This window comes from Phycodurus eques, chromosome 6 (assembly GCF_024500275.1).
Source record: "Phycodurus eques isolate BA_2022a chromosome 6, UOR_Pequ_1.1, whole genome shotgun sequence".
NCBI classification, from domain to species: Eukaryota; Metazoa; Chordata; class Actinopteri; order Syngnathiformes; family Syngnathidae; genus Phycodurus; species Phycodurus eques.
The window spans coordinates 18,578,952-18,598,037 of NC_084530.1; the positions used below are offsets into that span (position 1 = coordinate 18,578,952).

A 19,086-nucleotide genomic window follows, 5' to 3' on the forward strand; every position below is an offset into this window, starting at 1 on the left:
TGTATACTGGACATTTGGGTTTCAGATCAGACACAAGTTCAGAATTCCAGCTTTTATTTCATGGTATTTATATCTACCTGGGTGGAACGGTGGACGACTGGTGAACACATCTGCCTCACAGTTCTGAGGACCGGGGTTCAAATCCCAGCCCTGCCTGTTTAGAGTCTGCATGTTCTTCCAGTGCCTGTGTGGGTTTTCTTCGGGTACTCCGGTTTCCTCCCACATCCCCAAAACATGCAGTGTTGCCGCAGTTACCTTGAAAAAGTAACTCTGTTGTTGAATTATTACTTGAGCTTAAAAGTTACTTTACTGATGACTTAATTTAAAAAATAAGTACGTTAGAAAAAAGTAACTTTTTAGTTACTTTCAGCAGCTGTCAAGTGGCAGGAATATCACTTCTCCACAGTACCAAAAAAAAAAAAAAGTATGAGCTTTACCGTACCCATTACTTGGTAATGTACGCCACACAAGTTACAGAACGATGTCATCAACATGAGCAAATAACTTAAATGTGAGTGTAGTTGAAGCCACATTAAATGAGCAACTTCGTGCAGACTTGACATGCCAAATAGCCACTTAAATATAAACAAGAACACCATTCTCAGTACACTCCTTTAAAGACTCTTAACTGCTAGATAGATAGATAGATAGATAGATAGATAGATAGATAGATAGATAGATAGATAGATAGACTGTAGCAACACTGCCGATTGAGTGGGGGTCCATGAAGGCAACTGTGTGTGTGTGTGTGTGTGTGTGTGTGTGTGGTAGTGTACAACGAACCTTAGTATTGTCCTCTTTAGAGAAACTCAGAAATAGTGACTGAATTTGCAGTTTAAGTAAGCCAATTCCACGTCAGAGTCGTCAGCGTCCATTGTGTTTGCGCCGGTGGCTGCTTGGGTCCACGTGTTGACTATGCGCGGGAAACGTGCAACACGTCACGTGACTTCATTGCCCCAGCCGACTCCGTTTATAAATATTCCGCTTTTTTCGATGTTGTACTAAGTCGTTTTGTGCATTTTAGTTATGGATAGTTAAGAATATAGTATGTTTCGTCTGTTTTATTAGTCGTTTCTAAAACAAAGGCTGAACACTGGTCTACACTTATGACATGCACCGTGACTGAATCAAGTTCCTGGTTATTGACATGCCTCATGTTCCCAAGCACTGAAGATTATTAGTGATAAATATCTCTTGCCTGAGCATAAATAGCATGTTATTAAAAAAAAAAAAAAAAAAAAAATGTTGACGGTTGCTTCTCGTGAACAAAAAAATAACTATTGGCAGATAAATCAACATAACTGTCAGCTGACTACTCTAATATTAAAAGTAATGTGTTCAATTACTTATGACGTCAAGGGACCACATTTTTTGAGTACTGACAGTTGATTGAAGACTATAAATTGCCCGTAGGTGTGAATGTGAGTGTGATGGTTGTTTGTAGTGATGGCGAGATGAAGCATCGTAACACTTCAGCCATTGGTTCGAGTAATGGTTCATTTCTTGATGCGTCGTTGCACACGAAACCACCCGCTGGCCATGTGCATAATCACAGGCAGCTGTATCTTTACCACAGACAGTATGTGCTGCGTGGCATTTATGTCTTTTTGGCTCTTGTGAATGACTATGTATTACAAAGCAACTATGTATTACAAAGCAATGTTTGACCAAGTAATTTACAAACATAAAGTGCAAAATTTGTTATTTTTGAACGTATTCTGTGTGCTTAAAATGTTCCTCATCACTGGTATGGCAGGTTGTATAATGTTTTTCTGTCACGTTGGGAAACTGGCATGGGCTTAAGAGGGCAGAGGATTTTGAAAGTGTTTATTTAGAAATAAGTTCATCATCATTTTTGTGTTAAGTGATTCATTCAAGAGCAAGATTTTTAAATTGGGGTACAGTAATTTCTCCTCTCCCAGTGAGTTTATTTTTTTTTTTACCTTGCTTTCTGTGAACACAATAAATACTTTCCCAAAGAATAAAATAAGAAACGGTGGAAAATGCAGTTTTTGATAAACAAATGTAATTGATAAGCCTCAATTATAGTTCCTTATGCGATGCGGTCCCAACTCAGGCAACCACTGCACCCCAGGTTGAGAGTGAGTTCACCAACGGCTGGGCTATTAGACCAGTGTGCTCGGTTAGTGGCCAGCAACCTCTTTCCAAGGATTCCAAGGAGTGATCGCTACTGACCAAACTGCTGTCAACTCTCCAAACTCTATTAGCCTATACAAACTACATAGTCTTTATCAGAATGGAGCTGACCGCAACTCTATATAACACACACACACACACACACACTTTCCTCCACCCGTTCCAACCTACTTGGACTTGTTACTTCACTTCCTGACCACACTCGCCATTGCTCTGGACTGTTGACCCCAAGTATATAAAGTCCTCCACCCTTGCTATCGCTTCTCCCTGTAATCTGACTACTATAATATAAAATGTAACTCGTTAGATTACTTATGACATGACCGGACCACATTATTTGAGTACCGGCATCACTGAGGGTAGGTTGTTTGAAGACTCTAAATTGCCCGTAGTTGTGAATGTGAGTGCGAATGATTGTTTGTTTCTATGTGCTCTGTGATTGGCTGGCGACCAGTTCAGGGTTCAGGGACCGAAGATAGCTGGGATAGGGTCCAGCACGCCCACGACCCTAGTGAAGATAAGCGGTACAGAAAATGGATGGATGGATGGATACATCTAGATGTGTTAAAACAACTCAGGACAAAGCACCTTTTTTTTGAAGCCACCCACTTTTCAAGTGAGCAAAGGTATTGGAACAGACATTAAATTAACTTAAAGTGAATAACATTTAATATTTGGTGGCATAACCCTTACTTGCTCAGTTTGGATAGTAAAGACCTTATCTTTGTAGTGTACTCAATTGAATATGGGTTTAAAAGGATTTGCAAATAATCGTGTTCTGTTCTTATTACGTTTTATACATCTCAATTTATTTGGAATTGGGGTTTGTAGATCACATTAGATTAAAGAAGATCAACATTGCACTTGTGCAGTATGAAGATGGAATAGTCCATTGCATGAGAAGGGATGGGGAGCAGTCGAAACGATTATGATAAATTAAGCATTTTCAAGCAATTTTGGCCATGCGAATACAGACTTAAACAATTATAACTGCTTTAAATCAAAGAAAAAAATCATTACTTGGTTTTATGAGATGTTTGCGGGCCCCTGGAAATCTCGGCCCCAGGCAATTGCCTGTGTTAGCCTATTGTTAAATCCACCCCTGGTCTCTGTACCTAGTATCTAATGCAGAAGAGTGCTACACCACTGCAAACTATAAAAACACATATACTGTATATTGTTAAATTAAAACAGGTGACTGTTTATGGTCATATGTTAACAGCAGCAATTATCAGATTAGCATCTTGGTTGCAGCCGATGAGATTAAGTGTTAAGTGCATGGAAAGTTCAAGATCCTTTTTACTATGTGTTAAGTGCATGGAAAGTTCAAGATCCTTTTTACTATGCCCGAGATTGAGAGTCCAAAGATTAGATTATTTTATGGCAGGTTGCACGTTTCCGTCTTCCATCCATTCATTTACTGAGCCGCTTATCCTCACTAGGGTCGCGGGCGTGCTGGAGCCCAACCCAGCTATCATCGGGCAGGCCAATCGCAGACGTTTCCGTCTTTCTCCTGAAAACATTAACGCTGTCATTTACTTTTCACATTTTGATCATGACCAAGGGGCAGCAGAATGTTTTTGCCTTGGACGATTGCTTCGAAGAACAAGGACCCACGCTGACCTTCAGCAACTTGCACTACTGCGTCCAGGAGAGCAGATGGTGTCGAAAGAAATGTCCGGAAAAGTACATCCTCAAGGATGTCAGGTAGGATGCAATTATTTCCACATTGTGTTAAAAAAAAGCAATAAATTACATTTCTTTCTGTTGTTTTTTTTAAATGAAATACATTTTGAATTATTTATTTATTGTAATTATTTAATTTATTTGTTTTGTAAACATTGCTACTCATCAACATTTCCAAATTTTGTTCCAAAAACAGCACAAATATTTTAACTTAGTTTTTTTAATTAAATATTTATTCATGAGTTTAGTGTGATTGTTACTGTGTTTAGTTTATTGATTTCATAAGTACATTACTAACAAAAAATAAGATTGCTGTCAAACATAATTATGCATTTTGTTTGAAAAACAAATTTTTAATGATTAAATTACTCATTATCGTGACGATATTTTAAGCTCTTTTTAGTTTATACATAATTTATAACAAAAGATTGCTTTCCAACATAAATTCCACATTTTATTATGAAAACAACCGCATTTTTCTTAGTTTCTTTAGTCAAATAAAAAATAATTACTACTACTAATAATTATTACTATTTTGTTATTATTATTATTGTCATTTTATTAATACATTAAAAATTAAAGCATGATTGCCACACACAAAATCCAAATATTGTTCAGAAAAACACCAACATATTTGTTTTTGTATTTAAATGTTTATCATTTACATTAATTTTTAATTATGTATTTATAAAAACAACAACAACACAAAGGTTTTAGATAAATTATTATGTATTCAATATTTTTATTTACTAATGTTATTAATACATCAATAAATATTTGTTCATATAATTCAATTTAATTCATACATTTTCATCTTCATTTTTTAGTCTTCATTGATTTTGGTACAATGGGAAACAGGAATATTACGTTTTTCAACATTTTATTTTGAACATCGTGACTTCAACTGGTATAACTTAAAATAAATGAATTTTGATATATACTAATATCAATGCTTTGAAGCTAAAACATGACATTTTCTCCCCTACCCCAAAAAAAAGAAAATACTGCAAGAATGGCCCTATCTGTTGTTGTTACAGTGGCATCATGAGACCCGGGATGAACGCTATCATGGGCGCCACAGGAAGCGGTAAAACATCGTAAGAAGTACCCGTTTACACAATATTAGCATTTTTAAGCATTTCACCTTGCAAGCGTGACACTTTCATCACACTTGACACAGGTGGAAAAAGTACTCACTCTGTACCTGCGTAGAGTAAAAAAGATGTTGGTAAAAGTACAAATACTGATTCAACTGCTGAAGTACAAATAAAAAGTACAAACTCTCGAGTGTACGAATGTAAAATGTCATTTGTATACAAAACTATACTCATTTTGATGACCTAACACAATGAGCAAAAAACTATGTACTGTAATTGTCATCAACCCAAAAAAAGGCAAAGCACTACATTTGTCTAAATGAAACTCCTTGACTAACTTCAACATATAGGAGTTCCTTGGAACCAAGAGCCCTACTTTTGTCCAAATGAAGCTCCACAATTCACTTTGACATAGTTCCATGCCACCAAGATGCTGCAAGATGGCGGCAGAGCACTACTTTTGTTTATAAAAAAAACTCCTTGAATAACTTCAACAAAGTTTCTTGACACCAAGATGCCATAAGATGGAAGTAGAGCACTACTTTTGTCTAAATGAAGCTCCTTAATTCACTTCACCATAGAGTAGTTCTTGAGCACGAAAATGCCACATGATAAGGCACTACATTTGTCTAAATGAAACTCCTTGACTCAATTCAACATAGTTCCTTGACACCAAGATGCCGCAAAATGGTGACAGGTCACTGGTTTTGTCAAAATGAAGCTCCTCAATTCACTTCAACATAGTTCCTTGACACCGAGATGCCACAAGATGGTGGAAAAATAATACATTTGTCTAAATTTAGCTCCTTAGTTCACTTCAACAAAGTTCCTTGGCACTAAGATGCCACAAGCTTGCAGCTAAGTGCTACTTTTATTGCTGTGGCTTGAGCACAAAAACAAACAAAAAATAGAATAGAATAGAATAGAATAAAATAAAATAGAATAGGTTCCCCAAAGAAAATCCACCAGTAGGTGAATTTGTGAATTCCAAACTCCAAATATGTGTGGGTTTACGGTACTGAAGTAAAGATTGGCCTACTTGAAAAATGTACTGACTGTAAGTACAGGAATAAGTATTTGTACTTAGTTTCCCCCACCATTGTTGCTCACTATTCAGGCTCCTGGATGTCATCGCTGGAAGAAAAGATCCAGCCGGCCTCCGCCAAGGGAGTGTCTTGGTGGATGGCAAGGTTGTGACCTCCGAACTCAGGCTCAGTTCTGCATATGTAGTCCAGGTACGTCACGAGTACATTACACACACACATTTATTTTTGGGGATGACCACATGGGAAATGTGATTCTCAGGATGACATCCTGATGGGAACGCTGACCGTAGAGGAGAACCTCCGCTTCAGCGCCAACCTGCGTCTGGACCCGCGACTCCACTCGTCCGCAGACAAACGCGGACGAGTGGACACCATCCTTGACGAGCTGGGCCTGAATGACTGCGCAAACACCAAGGTGGGACTTGCCAGGCCGCTGTGGGAAAAACGTCCACTAATGCCTTTAGGCCATGGGTTCTCAAACTTTTGGGTCCAGGGACATTGTACATGGGGGAATTTTTTCCAAGTACCCCCTCATAAACCTAACGGCAATTCAACAAAACCCCAAAATGTCATAGAAATTAAAAAGTTGCCCATTTTTAACAGAAAAGTCACAATGTTGTCTCCAAGTACTATAGCATTATGCACAGTTTGAACATTAACACTGCGCTTAAATATAGCAAAATCAAAAATTTAATGAATGACTCAATTAAAATGTATTGCACATGAAAGTTAAATAAACACTGTACCTAAATGCAAATGTTAGAAAATAAACAGTTCTTAAAGATTCAATGCAAAGGTATTGTACTTGGAAGTTAGCTACCACTGTACTTTACAAATGTACTCTACTCACTTATTTTTTCCAAGAAAAACAAGTCATTACAAGAACAATGGCGAATTTTGTCGAGATAAAAAGTCGTAGTTTTACAAGAAGAATAAACTCATATTTTAAAGTCGGAATATTCGTATTCAGATTTATAAAAAAGATATTTAGCAGAGCGTGACACAGTTATTGATGAAAGTTTACAACATAAATATAAATAAATAAGGGGTGTTGTGGAATCGATACATTGATATACAGGATGATTTATATTATTGCACTGACAGGTAATCATTACATTATATTGTTTTTATTACAGTAAATAAATAAAGATTTCTGATATTATTATGTAGTTATGATAGGCAAAGTTTAATGATGGGAAAAAGTGACAAATTTATTCTCATAATTGTATGCATTTTAATCAGGAAAAGATGCCTTTATTCTAAAAACAAAACAAAAAAAAAAGGATCATATTCTTGAAAAAATACACATTTGTTCTAAAAAAAAAACTTTATTCATGCAACAATGTCAGATTTATGTAATGATATGTCATAATCAAATTAGAGCTTTTAATAGGTCGAAAGGAGTAATTGGTCGATTATGTTTATTGTATAGGCGGACAGATAACAGAAGATTTACTGTGTTGTACAATTTAAGTTTTGTACAGAAATAAGCAAGTGAGCCACTCTGTACATTAAGTAATTGTAAGAGTACAAGTAAGTTATGGTCAGGTTTTGTGAGCTTTAATGACTAATTGATACACACACATAGTTTTAAAAAATAAATGGTTGTGTTGGCGCTTGCGTGCAGATCGGGACCGAGTTTCTGCGCGGTGTGTCAGGCGGCGAGAGGAAGCGCTGCAGCATTGGAATGGAACTCATCACCTCGCCTGCTCTCCTCTTCCTGGACGAGCCCACCACGGGGCTGGACTCAAACACGGCCAACTGCATCATCGGCTTATTGCACAAGTAAACAGACAGACAGACAGACAGAGAGAGAGAGAGAGAGAGAGATAAAGAGAGAGAGAGAGAGAGAGAGAGAGAGAGAGAGAGAGAGAGAGAGAGAGAGAGAGAGAGACAGACTCCACACACCCCTGTTCAAATTCCAGGTTGTGCACACCCTCTTACACTTGAAAATGTGGCTGTGGTCAGAATTGACCAATCACATTCAAACTCATGCTTAAAGGGAGTCAGCACAAACCTGCCACCATTTAAAGTGACTCTGATTAACCCCAAACATAGTTCAGAAGTTCAAATTTTCATTTAAAAATAAGAAATCCATTATAAATTCTAATCAATCAAAATACAAACAAACAAAAATCATGACAGAGTAAGTATTCAGTTTTATTTTTTATTTTATTTTTCAAATAAAAATAAATGTTTTTTTCTTTCTCGAAAATGTAACCAGTGAATAAAGTAATAATAACAAGAATTACGATACTGTAAAAATACTATACTATGACTATATAAAGTACTTTAATTTAAAAAACTAAATTAAAACAGACAGCAAAGCAGCACATGTGACCATCACCCTGTGTATGTTAGTATTATATATTGTTACAGCCCTGCTCCACAATGGCTTAAATTCCTTTTTTCCTCACATAACACCCCACAATAACATAATATTTGTTTTTCAAATATAATAAAATACACTTTGACATCCAATCAAACAATGTTCGTACAGTATACAGTGCTGCTTGAAAGTTTCTGAACCCTCCTGACATGGTCACTCTTTTTGTAAAAAACATTAAACTAACCTTGTTAAACATAAATCCAAATCCCAATTTGTAAAGCATACCTTCCAAAGAGTAGACACACACACACACAAACAAATATGTTTACATTATTTAATCCAAAAAAAGTTATAATTGCATGTGTGCAAAAGTAGGCGAACCGCCAGCTACATTGGTTAAATCCAGCAGGTAAAAGACACAAAGCATTTGGGTGCTTTATTAAATCATTTAAGCAGAACAATAAAATGGGAATTGGGAAAGGGTTTGGCCTGCACTAATTAATAGCGATGAAAGCAACCAAACTGACTATGTGGTCCCATACAAATCGACAAAACCAAGACCAAAGGAAATAGCCAAGGACATGACAAAGGGAGTTGGAGTCTCTCTGGTAGCATCTCAGAAATGTGCACGCATCTACTATTACATGAAAATTGAATAGCCATGGGCGGCACGGTGGCCGGCTGGTTAGAGCGTCAGCCTCACAGTTCTGAGGACCCGGGTTCAATCCCCGGCCCTGCCTGTGTGGAGTTTGCATGTTCTCCCCGTGCCTGCGTGGGTTTTCTCTGGGCACTTCGGTTTCCTCCCACATCCCAAAAACATGAATTAATTGGCGACTCTAAATTGCCGTCGGTGTGAATGTGAGTGCGGATGGTTGTTTGTTTGTATGTATGTGCCCTGTGATTGCCTGGCAACCAGTTCAGGCTGTACCCCGCCTCCTGCCCGATGACAGCTGGGATAGGCTCCAGCACGCCCGCGACCCTCGTGAGGAGAAGCGGCTCAGAAAATGGATGGATGGAGGGATGATCGTTTCTAGAAGGTAGCATCTGCTCTCAAAAAAGAACAAGTTTGCTCTTTTCAACTTTGAGCTGCTCTCCACTTCTGGACCTGGACGACTCCCTCCTAATTTAAGAGGCATAGATTTCCAGGCCTATGAAGAGATTCTTGACCAGATGCCATCATTCAGGGAGTATAAATTAACATTGAAAGACAAACCAATCATTCCAGCAAAAGTACAAAGGAATGGCATCAGAGAAAAATGATTCATATTGTGAATTGGCACAGTCAAAGTCTGGACCTTAATCCAATTGAAATGTTGTGCCAAGACCTGAATAAGTTGGTGCATACCAGATGTCCCTTCAACCTCTCTCAACTGGCTCAGTTTCGCAATAAATGGTGGGAAAAAATTCCCATAAAAAGATGTGAGCGACTGGTTAGTGGTTACAGTTAATGTCTGGTTGAAGTAATGTTTGCAAAAGGAGGCACCACAAGCTACCAGTAGAAGGGTTCACATAACTTAATTTTCTTACAAAAAGAGTGACCATGTCAGGAGGGTTCACAAACTTTCACACAGCACTGTATAATATCTATTGACTCGTGTGTGCTTCTAGACTGTCCAGGCGAGGCAAGACAATCATCTTCTCCATCCACCAGCCTCGCTTCTCCATCTTCAGACGCTTCGACCACCTGATACTGATGCACAAAGGCGAGGTGGTGTACGCAGGGGCAGCCCACCGCGCGCTCGAATACTTCACAGATCTCGGTACGCACCGCCATCACTCTGATGGTTCTTTATGTATTATTTGATGTTACTGTACTTTTTAACGTCAACGCTTTGCTTCAGGCTTCCAAATCGAGTCCTTTGACAACCCTGCAGACTTCTTCATGGACATTACCAACGGAGAGGCTAAGTCCACCCTAGAAGAAATCAATACAAGTACACTATGCTATCACAGTGTTTCCCAACCTCTAAAAAGTCAATGTTACATTACCATGAGGTATAGTTCAGACAGATGTAAGCCCATCAGTGTTTGACAGATTAGCCTTTGCAGTTTTTCCAGGCAGATCATTCCCTTGCCCATGGCTCACCAATTATCATTGGAACGGTGCTCCAAAAACGCTGCCTGGCAAAAAGTTTTTCTTTCCCCGACTGCAATTCTGTCCAGTTTTCACTCTGTGCTAGCCTCCAACGCATAGTAATACCATGTATGCTTTCCATGGGGAAAGTTTCTGAAAACATAATCTTTTATTGACAAACTGTAGTCAGTATGGGTAGAGCATTCTCCTCTCTAAAGCATTCCCTGAAATGAGTTTATATTGATGCAGAGTTCCAGTGAGGCCCTCCGGATAGACTTTCCTTGGCTTTGTGTGGTTTGTCAAGATCCTGTTTGGAGAAACTTGCCATGGATAGCAAAATTGTATTACACGTTGTAGCAGTGTGATGGCCACAAAACTTCTAAAAACTGGCTCTGAACTGCAGTCGGGGACATAAACATGGCTGTCACACTTGAGGCTGTTCAAAGATTTCAAGGGGAAGATTATGATGCTTGACAACTTGAAGTCGATAAGGGTAAAGCTGTGTGTCTGTTTGCCAGCCAATCGCAGGGCACATAGAAACAAACAAACATTTGCACTCACATTCACACCTACGGGCAATTTAGAGTCTTCAATTAACCTACCATGCATGTTTTTGGGATGTGGGAGGAAACCGAAGTCCCCGGAGAAAACCCACGCAGGCACAGGGAGAACATGCAAACTCCACACAAGCGAGGCCGGATTTGAAGCCGGGTCCTCAGAAGTGTGAGGCAGATGTGCTAACCAGTCACCCACCGTGCCACCTTTATTAGACCTTGTATTGTTAATTGTTCTGCCTCTCTCTTTAGGTAGCTGGCAAGTAGATGAACAAACATGCTTTACTTTTCGAAGATAAATAAGCATATTGTGACCAATACAGTGAAATTTGGATGATTTCCTCCAGCACAGTGGGAATTACTATTGTATAGTCAATAAACAACCATCCATCCATCCATTTTCTGAGCCGCTTATCCTCACAAGGGTCGTGGGAGTGCTGGAGCCTATCCCAGCTATCTTCGGGCAGGAGGCGGGGTACACCCTGAACTGGTTGGCAGCCAATCGCAGGGCACACATAAACAAACAACCATCTGCGCACACATTCACACCATTGCCGCCAATAAACCAAACTTGAAATGACTTTATGATATAGTTTTGCTTTGTTACCTGCAACAGGTGAACGCAAGAACCTCCTAGCAGTCAAGTATTATCAGTCGAAGCTGTGCCAGGACATGTTGCACGAGATTGACTGCATCAACCGCAGCGTCACAGAAGGGGTCAAAGCTCAGGAAAAGGTGGCTGATTACGCCACTTCCTTCCTCTACCAGGTCAGCCTTTCATTTTGGTTCAGCCCTGGAATTCACCTAAAATGGCTCTTGTCTAGTAGATGTGTCATTCAAATTTGGAAACAATCTAAAAACATATCCCTAGGACGAGTTTGTCTTACCCCTGAAAATGGCTAAAATGTCCTTAAATGGTTGCTTCAAACCAAATTTGACAGACCTCCTATGTGTTTTCTGAATCTGAATTTGAAAAAACTTCCAGGTGGGCACGACCGAGGGGACCCTTACCTGACTTAAAATTGAACCCGAATGAACAAAATTTGCTGAGTTTTTGGAGTGTGTCAAGCCTGTCTGCTTCTGCTTGGCTGCCCTTCCGATGAACCCTGTTTATAACCCATAACAAAACTGTGTGTGTGTGTGTGTGTGTGTGTGTCCGCGGGAGCGTGTGTGCGTGTGACAGATGCGCGTGTTGTGTGGCAGGACCGTGGTAAACACACTGAGGAACCCGCAGACGTCGTATGCCCAGCTGGCTCTCAACATTTTCTTTGCTGTCCTTGTGGGCCTCATTTATTTCCAAATGCCCTTAACCCTGCCCGAAGCCTTGCAGAACAGGTACACTGCACATAAATCGTGGCATTTTGTAATAATTTTCTAATACAGTGGAATCAATTTCATTTTAAAGATAAACATAGTTAAAGATACAGTATACTTCACATAAATCATGGAATTTTATATTATTTTCTAAATGCATTAAAATTAATTTGATTAAAATACAAAGTTAAAGGTACACTGAAGATAAATCATGGCAATTTTTTTATTATACTTATTTTTTTAATAACTTGATTAAATAACATAATCATAGGTACACTACACATAAATCATAGCACATCTCATGGATATTATATTTTTTATATACATATGAATTTATTGTGAAAATCACATTAAAGTATTCCTCAATTAAAGTAAAATTATATTGTATGATTGTACATCTATTTATCTATCCATCCATCCATCCATCCATTATCTTTTTAATTTTAATTGGTATATTAGCATAAATGTCATTTTCTCTACTTAAAATAACATAATATTCTGAGAATGAAGTCCTTTTTTTTGTCAATAAAATGACATATGAGAATAAAGTCATTTTTTTGTAGATAAACTGTAAATGTGGAGTTGTACTTTTTTGAGGAAAAATTTTAAGTCATTTTTTTTATTTAGGAAATGGTGGGTAATATTATGAGAATATAGTCATATTTTAGCTAGATAAAAAAAAGTCACAAAATTGCAGAATATATTTTTATTTTTATATTTTTCAGAATATACCGAAAAAAGTCATAATTAAAACAAAATTGTACTTTTAAAAAATAAAAAATCGCGTATTTTTGCTTTTTTAAAGTAACATCGTTTAGTCCTCTGTAGTAAATACTGTTGAGATGGAGAGTGCACAGGTCACCATGGTGTTATAACCATTTTTATGAATTATCAGCTTGACATTTTTTATGTCAAAAGAGTCACATGATAAGATGATAAGAACCCAATGATAACTAATCCTCTTTGGACAGGAGCGGCGCGTTCTTCTTTCTCATCATCAACATGGTCTTTGGCAATCTCTCCGCCGTGGAGCTCTTCATTAACGAGAGGGCCATCTTCATGTGAGCCAAGTTTTTAGACATCTTATTCCCTGTTGATTAGAAGAAGAAAAAAGCAGACATAAATTTTTGCTTATTTTTATCATACAGCCATGAAAACTCCAGCGGCTACTACCGCACGTCTGTCTATTTCCTGTCCAAGATCTTTGCTGACCTCATCCCCAACCGCATTGTTCCCATCTTTGTTTTTTCTGCCATCGCCTACTATATGATGGGTAATCCTACGCATGCACTTGTTTTTTTTATTTTAAAAAAATTCAACTCCAGAAATGACTGAAAGTGAGAAATTGTTGTCTTAGTCTTACTATAACACTAAATGTTATCAGTTTGGAGTTTTATTTTCTGGAATGTACAATCAATTAAGTTAAAAAGAGGTGATAAACTGACCTGTGGAGCAGAAATGTTGCTAATAAATAAGCCCAAGGAAACAAGTCAGCTTGAGGCTGCAGGGCATTGGCGAGGCCAGCCCTATTTTGAGTGGGCTCAATCCCACCCAAAATTTGCCTTAGCCCACCCCACGAATTCATCCTCAAATAAATTTTGGAATATATATATTAATTTATTTTTTGGAAAAACATTTTTTGTAATAGCACACACTTTGGCATTGACAAAAAAGTAAACCTCGTGAAAATCGGTTGAGAAATGAGCAAATTATGGAGGAGCCTGTCTCACCTCTTCACGAAAAGCTGCACAACACTCGTCCTGTCTCAGCTTCCACCACATGGTTCTCTGCTCTGCCTTTGTCTTCCTAATCTTCCTCCCCACCACCAGAGTCATTTTACACACCACCATCCTATGCTGTCTAGCCATACTCTCCCCTACCACTACCTTACAGTCAGTACCCTCCTTCAGTTTACATCGTCTGCACAAGATGAAATCCACCTGCGTGCATCTACCTGCGCTCTTGTAGGCCACCCTATCTTTGTGCCTCTTCTGGAAAAAAAGTGTTCACTACACCCATTTCCATCCTTTTTGCAAAGTCTACCACCATCTGTCCCTCCAAGTTCCTCTCCTGGATGCCGTACTTAGCCATCACCCCTATTTCCTTCACCAACATGTCCATTACAATCTGCACCAATCACGACTCTCTCTCTGTCTGGGATGCTCAGAACTACTTCATCTAGCTCCTTCCAGAATTTCTCTTTCCCCTCTAGGTCACATCCTACCTGTGGGGCATAGCCGCTAATCACATTATACATAACACCCTCGAGTTCAAGTTTCAGCCTCATCACTCGATCTGATACTCCTTTCACCTCCAATACATTCTTATCCAACTCTTCTTTTAAAATAACCCCAACTCCATTTCTCTTCCCATCTACACCATGGTCAAATAATTTAAACCCTGCCCCTAAACTTCTAGCCTTACTGCCTTTCCACCTGGTCTCCTGGACACACAATGTATCAACCTTTCTCCTAATCATCATGTCAACCAACTCCCGAGATTTTCCTGTCATAGTCCCAACATTCAAAGTCCCCACATTCAGTTCTAGGCTCTGTGTTTTCCTCTTCTTTTTCTGCCAAAGAACCCGCTTTCCACCTCTTCTTCGTCTTCGACCCACAGTAGCTGAATTTCCACTAGCGCCCTGCAGGTTGACGGCGCCGGTGGCAACCGATCCGGTATGGAATTCTTTGGACGAACGCTCATATTTGTTTGGCAAAGTTTTAAGACGGATGTCCTTCCTGACGCAACCCTCTGCATTTATCCGGGCTTGGGACCGGCCTACAGTTTGCACTGGCTTGTGCCCCCCATGGGGCTGCATAATTATTCATCTATTCTAAACTTTTAAAATTATTTTTACATTTTATGTTACCAACATTACTTACAATAAATTCATTAGTTAATGGGACGAGGGAGTTTAAAAATGAATTTAAAAAAATACATTTTAATTAAAGAATTTTGATTCTTTAATTAAACAACGTCCTAATGGATAGTCACAGAGCTGAAGTCTCAGATTTGCTGTGTGATGATGCTTTGAACTATTGAATTGTGATTAGAACTTTTTCACGTATGAATTGTGTACAGGACTTAAGTCGGCCTTCTCGGCCTTCTTGTGCTTTGCGCTGATCATGTCCCTGGTCAGCCTGGCAGGGGTCAGCTTGGCCTTCCTGGTCTCTGCCAGCGTATCGTCCTTCGCCATGGCCAACATTCTCATCGCGCTCCCATTCGTCTTCATGATGGTTCGGTCCGAGTGCACCGTTGCTCCTTGGTGATGTCTGCCATTTTTTCTTTCATGAGGGTTGTCCTTTTTTTTTTTTTACAGGTGTTTGGCGGTTACCTGGTCAACCTCAATGCCATGCTGAGCTGGCTCTCTTGGCTCAAGTGGGTCAGCATCTTCAGATATGGACTCAATGTAAGTGCCTGCCTCACAGTAGCCCATTTTAACAAAGACTAGGAATAATCCACTAAATCAAAAAATTGGTCTTGCACGGTCACATACAAGCATGCAATATACATGTTGGACAATTCCAATTTAAAATCCAAAATGTTCAACCAAACGAGCTTACTGGTACCATATAATGTGAAACCCCTTGGTTGGAAATAGAAATGATCGATGTCACGATAGTTAATAGAAAGTGGTTCATTATTGTGAGAAAATATAATGCAGTTCATGGAGTGAATGAGGAAGGCTATGTAAAAAAAGCCTGACGTTCAACTTGGGCCAAGCGCTCAGTCAACGTTGCTCACGGCGCATTTCATAGTTGTATATCTGTAAATAAGTACATGATTTCAGTCAGGTTTTTTTTTATAGTTTGAAGTTTCACAAAAGCAAAATATTAGTGTTAAAGTCACTGTTCTGCTTGACGTTTCTTTTAACAAAAAGCTCTTTTTCTCTGCTTTTTGGTCAGAAACCAGTGTTTTTGGTCAAACCAACCAATGTTCTACTGCTGATTACTAAAGAACAGAAAGAGCGAGAAACAAACTTTTTATTCCTGGTGAAAAAAAGCCTACTCTTTCTTTTGCTAGGTTAAGTGTTCTATTGTCACAGAAAACAATATTTTGCATTGAAAACAGCTGGCAGTGAATGAGTTAATTTCCACAATAAATATATATATACACTCTGTTTATATCATACATATACAGACTATTTTCGAGTATCAGGTGCCTAAATTTGTCCGACTTGTAGCGCACCGGCATTTCCCTCCCCCCATAATCAACATGGCAAGCGGAGAATCACCTCCTACTCTCTGGCTTGGACTCAAAAGCTTTGCTGATCTCACAACCAAAGCGATCCAATGTGGCAATCTATCTGGATCTGTTAGTCATTACAATGCTTTACAAACCTAAATTTCACAGATAAAGTAGGCTAGACCCTCTTCCCTGCCTACCCGTTGAAAATCATAAATACTGTATTTGTTGGTGGCAGTGAAGTTGGATTTCTGTTGACAAATATAAATGTTCACGACAGTGAATGAGTAAATTAGAATAGAATCTTTATTGGTCGTGAACATGCTGCATCTCTTCCAGTAGACCTCAGTAGACCAGAGCGTGTTGTGGCACAGCTCTAAATTCAGATTCACGGAAGTATTTATAAAAAATAATAATAATAATAATAAAATAAATGCTTAAACATGTTAAAAATGGCAGAAATGTTCGTAAGGTAATTCGTAAGTAGTAAACATCTGCAACGTAGCAGCAGCGGCAAGGATGAACCGTGACATAGCAAGGGGACACTAATGCCATGACTTCTCTCACCAGTTATTCATTCAACTCACCACTGTTGAATAGAATAGAAATAGGCTACAAATAATCCACACAGTAAAAAAATAAAATAGCCCAGTCAAACACAGATACAACATACATTTGTTATACAATTACTGTGTTATCGTTCCTTTCAAGTTATTCATAATAACTGGCACATTTCACAATAGAAATCAATGCCTCTTTTCTTCTTCAAAAGGCTGCCTTCATCAACGAGATGGGGGGACAGTTGTTCTACGCAAACACCACCATGTGAGGAGAACCACAACTGGGAATCATTAAAACGAATAACTGAACCCAAACTCACAATCATCATGTTTCCCCCGCAGTGTCCCGGGCGAGGTGTTCCTCAGGAGCCAGAACATAGACTACTCCACGTGGGGCTTCTGGCAGAACCAGGTGGCCCTTCTGGGGATCATAGTGGTCTGTATGGTCCTAGCCTACGTTCAGCTGCGCAGGATCAACCGATGGAAGTGATGCATTTGGGCTAAGGTGAAAATTATATTTTAGGGTCCCCAAAACTCACTCGCCAGATCATCCACATCCATCCATCCATCAATTTTCTGAGCCGCTTCTCCTCACTGGGGTCGCGGGCGTGCTGGAGCCTATCCCAGCTATCATCGGGCAGGAGGCGGGGTACACCCTGAACCGGTTGCCAGCCAATCGCAGAACACATACAAACCAACAAACAACCATTCGCACCAATGGCCAATTTAGAGTTGTCAATTAACCTACCACGCATGTTTTTGGGATGTGGGAGGAAACCGGAGTGCCCGGAGAAAACCCACGCAGGCACGGGGAGAACATGCAAACTCCACACAGGCGGGTTCCGGGGCTTGAACCCCGATCCTCAGAACTGTGAGGCAGACGCTCTAACCAGTCGCCCACCTGTGCCGCCCTGGATGGACATATTTATCATAACAGGACGGGCCAAAAAGTCTTGTCCGAATTTGAACAGAAACTCAGCCAATTTGGGTGAATTTAGACAAACTCCTGTGGAATTTGCCCAAATGAGTCCCAATTGGAAGCAGGTAGACTAGACAGATGGGCAATGCTAAATTGCAAAACTTTTTTTGCTTATGCCATCTAATGTGGGCTGAGCATGGTGTAGCTTTAATTCTTATTTATTTCACCAACCTTAAGACAACATTAGGCACCATCTAATGAGATCCTATGCAGTAGCCAGTCTGTGTAAATACTGTTTGTATAGTGGATGAAATGATTCCTCGTTGTTTAATGAGCTCCTTTTTCCATCCTGACCACACGTTTTAACATTTGACTGCAAGGCGGATAATCCACAACTTGAAGTACACCCGGTCCGGGCACGAGGGAAGCGAGTGTGCAGTAATCCAATGTCCAAGACCTTACAAAGCTTCTTATCATAACAAGCCACATGGAAGACATTTTATTTAGTAGTCCAGCCCTCCAGGCTACACAAATAAACAAGTGGAACATTTTAGGGTTTACAGTTTTACCAAGTAACTTGTAAAATCTATTAATTTGGCTGTTATGAATGCCAGTCAAATGGAAAGGTTTTATTTATTATTAGCATGTATGCTTTTGTTGTTATCTGATTATGTTTTATGTACATCTTTTAAAATTCAATCACAACAAAATGAAAGGAGTTTAAAAAGGAAGCTGACTTGAGGAAAAAAATGGTTGAAGGTGCATTGTTGCTGTCCAATGAAAAGCATCTAAATGCAAACGTTTTCATTTGTTTCCAAATCACATACACAATAAAAAATGTGGATACGAAGAAAAAAAATCATGGAATTTACTCAGCGACAAAAATATCTGTTGAAATCTTTTGCAGTGCTGAATGTGTTCCCTACAATCTTTTAGTTTTTGAAGTACTATCTCATAAAGTGTCCTTGGGTTGCATGACCAAGTGCTAATAAAAGAAACATTATTTCTTACTTTTTGACTTTGTTTAAGGGTATGCAGAGTAAAATCAGATTGTTTTGTCTTTAAGAAATTTTAACTGCCTTAACATCCCAATAGGTGACTTTGCATATCACTATCGTCAGGCTGAAACCTCCTTTTTCCACATTTGGTCAAATCTATACTATGG

The 19,086-nt window shown here is 39.1% G+C and overlaps 1 protein-coding gene across 1 annotated transcript; it reads left to right on the forward strand.

Annotated features, from left to right (window-relative positions):
* The first annotated feature begins 3,712 nt into the window (after positions 1 to 3,712).
* On the forward strand, positions 3,713 to 17,492 carry abcg2b (ATP-binding cassette, sub-family G (WHITE), member 2b). The gene is made up of 15 exons (XM_061679755.1): positions 3,713 to 3,864; positions 4,881 to 4,940; positions 6,058 to 6,175; positions 6,246 to 6,401; positions 7,614 to 7,771; positions 9,924 to 10,075; positions 10,157 to 10,249; positions 11,560 to 11,711; positions 12,127 to 12,278; positions 13,229 to 13,318; positions 13,406 to 13,530; positions 15,339 to 15,493; positions 15,577 to 15,666; positions 17,215 to 17,267; positions 17,345 to 17,492. The coding sequence occupies exons 1-15, from the start codon at positions 3,713 to 3,715 to the stop codon at positions 17,490 to 17,492; spliced, it is 1,854 nt and encodes a 617-aa protein (XP_061535739.1).
* The last annotated feature ends 1,594 nt before the right edge of the window (positions 17,493 to 19,086 follow it).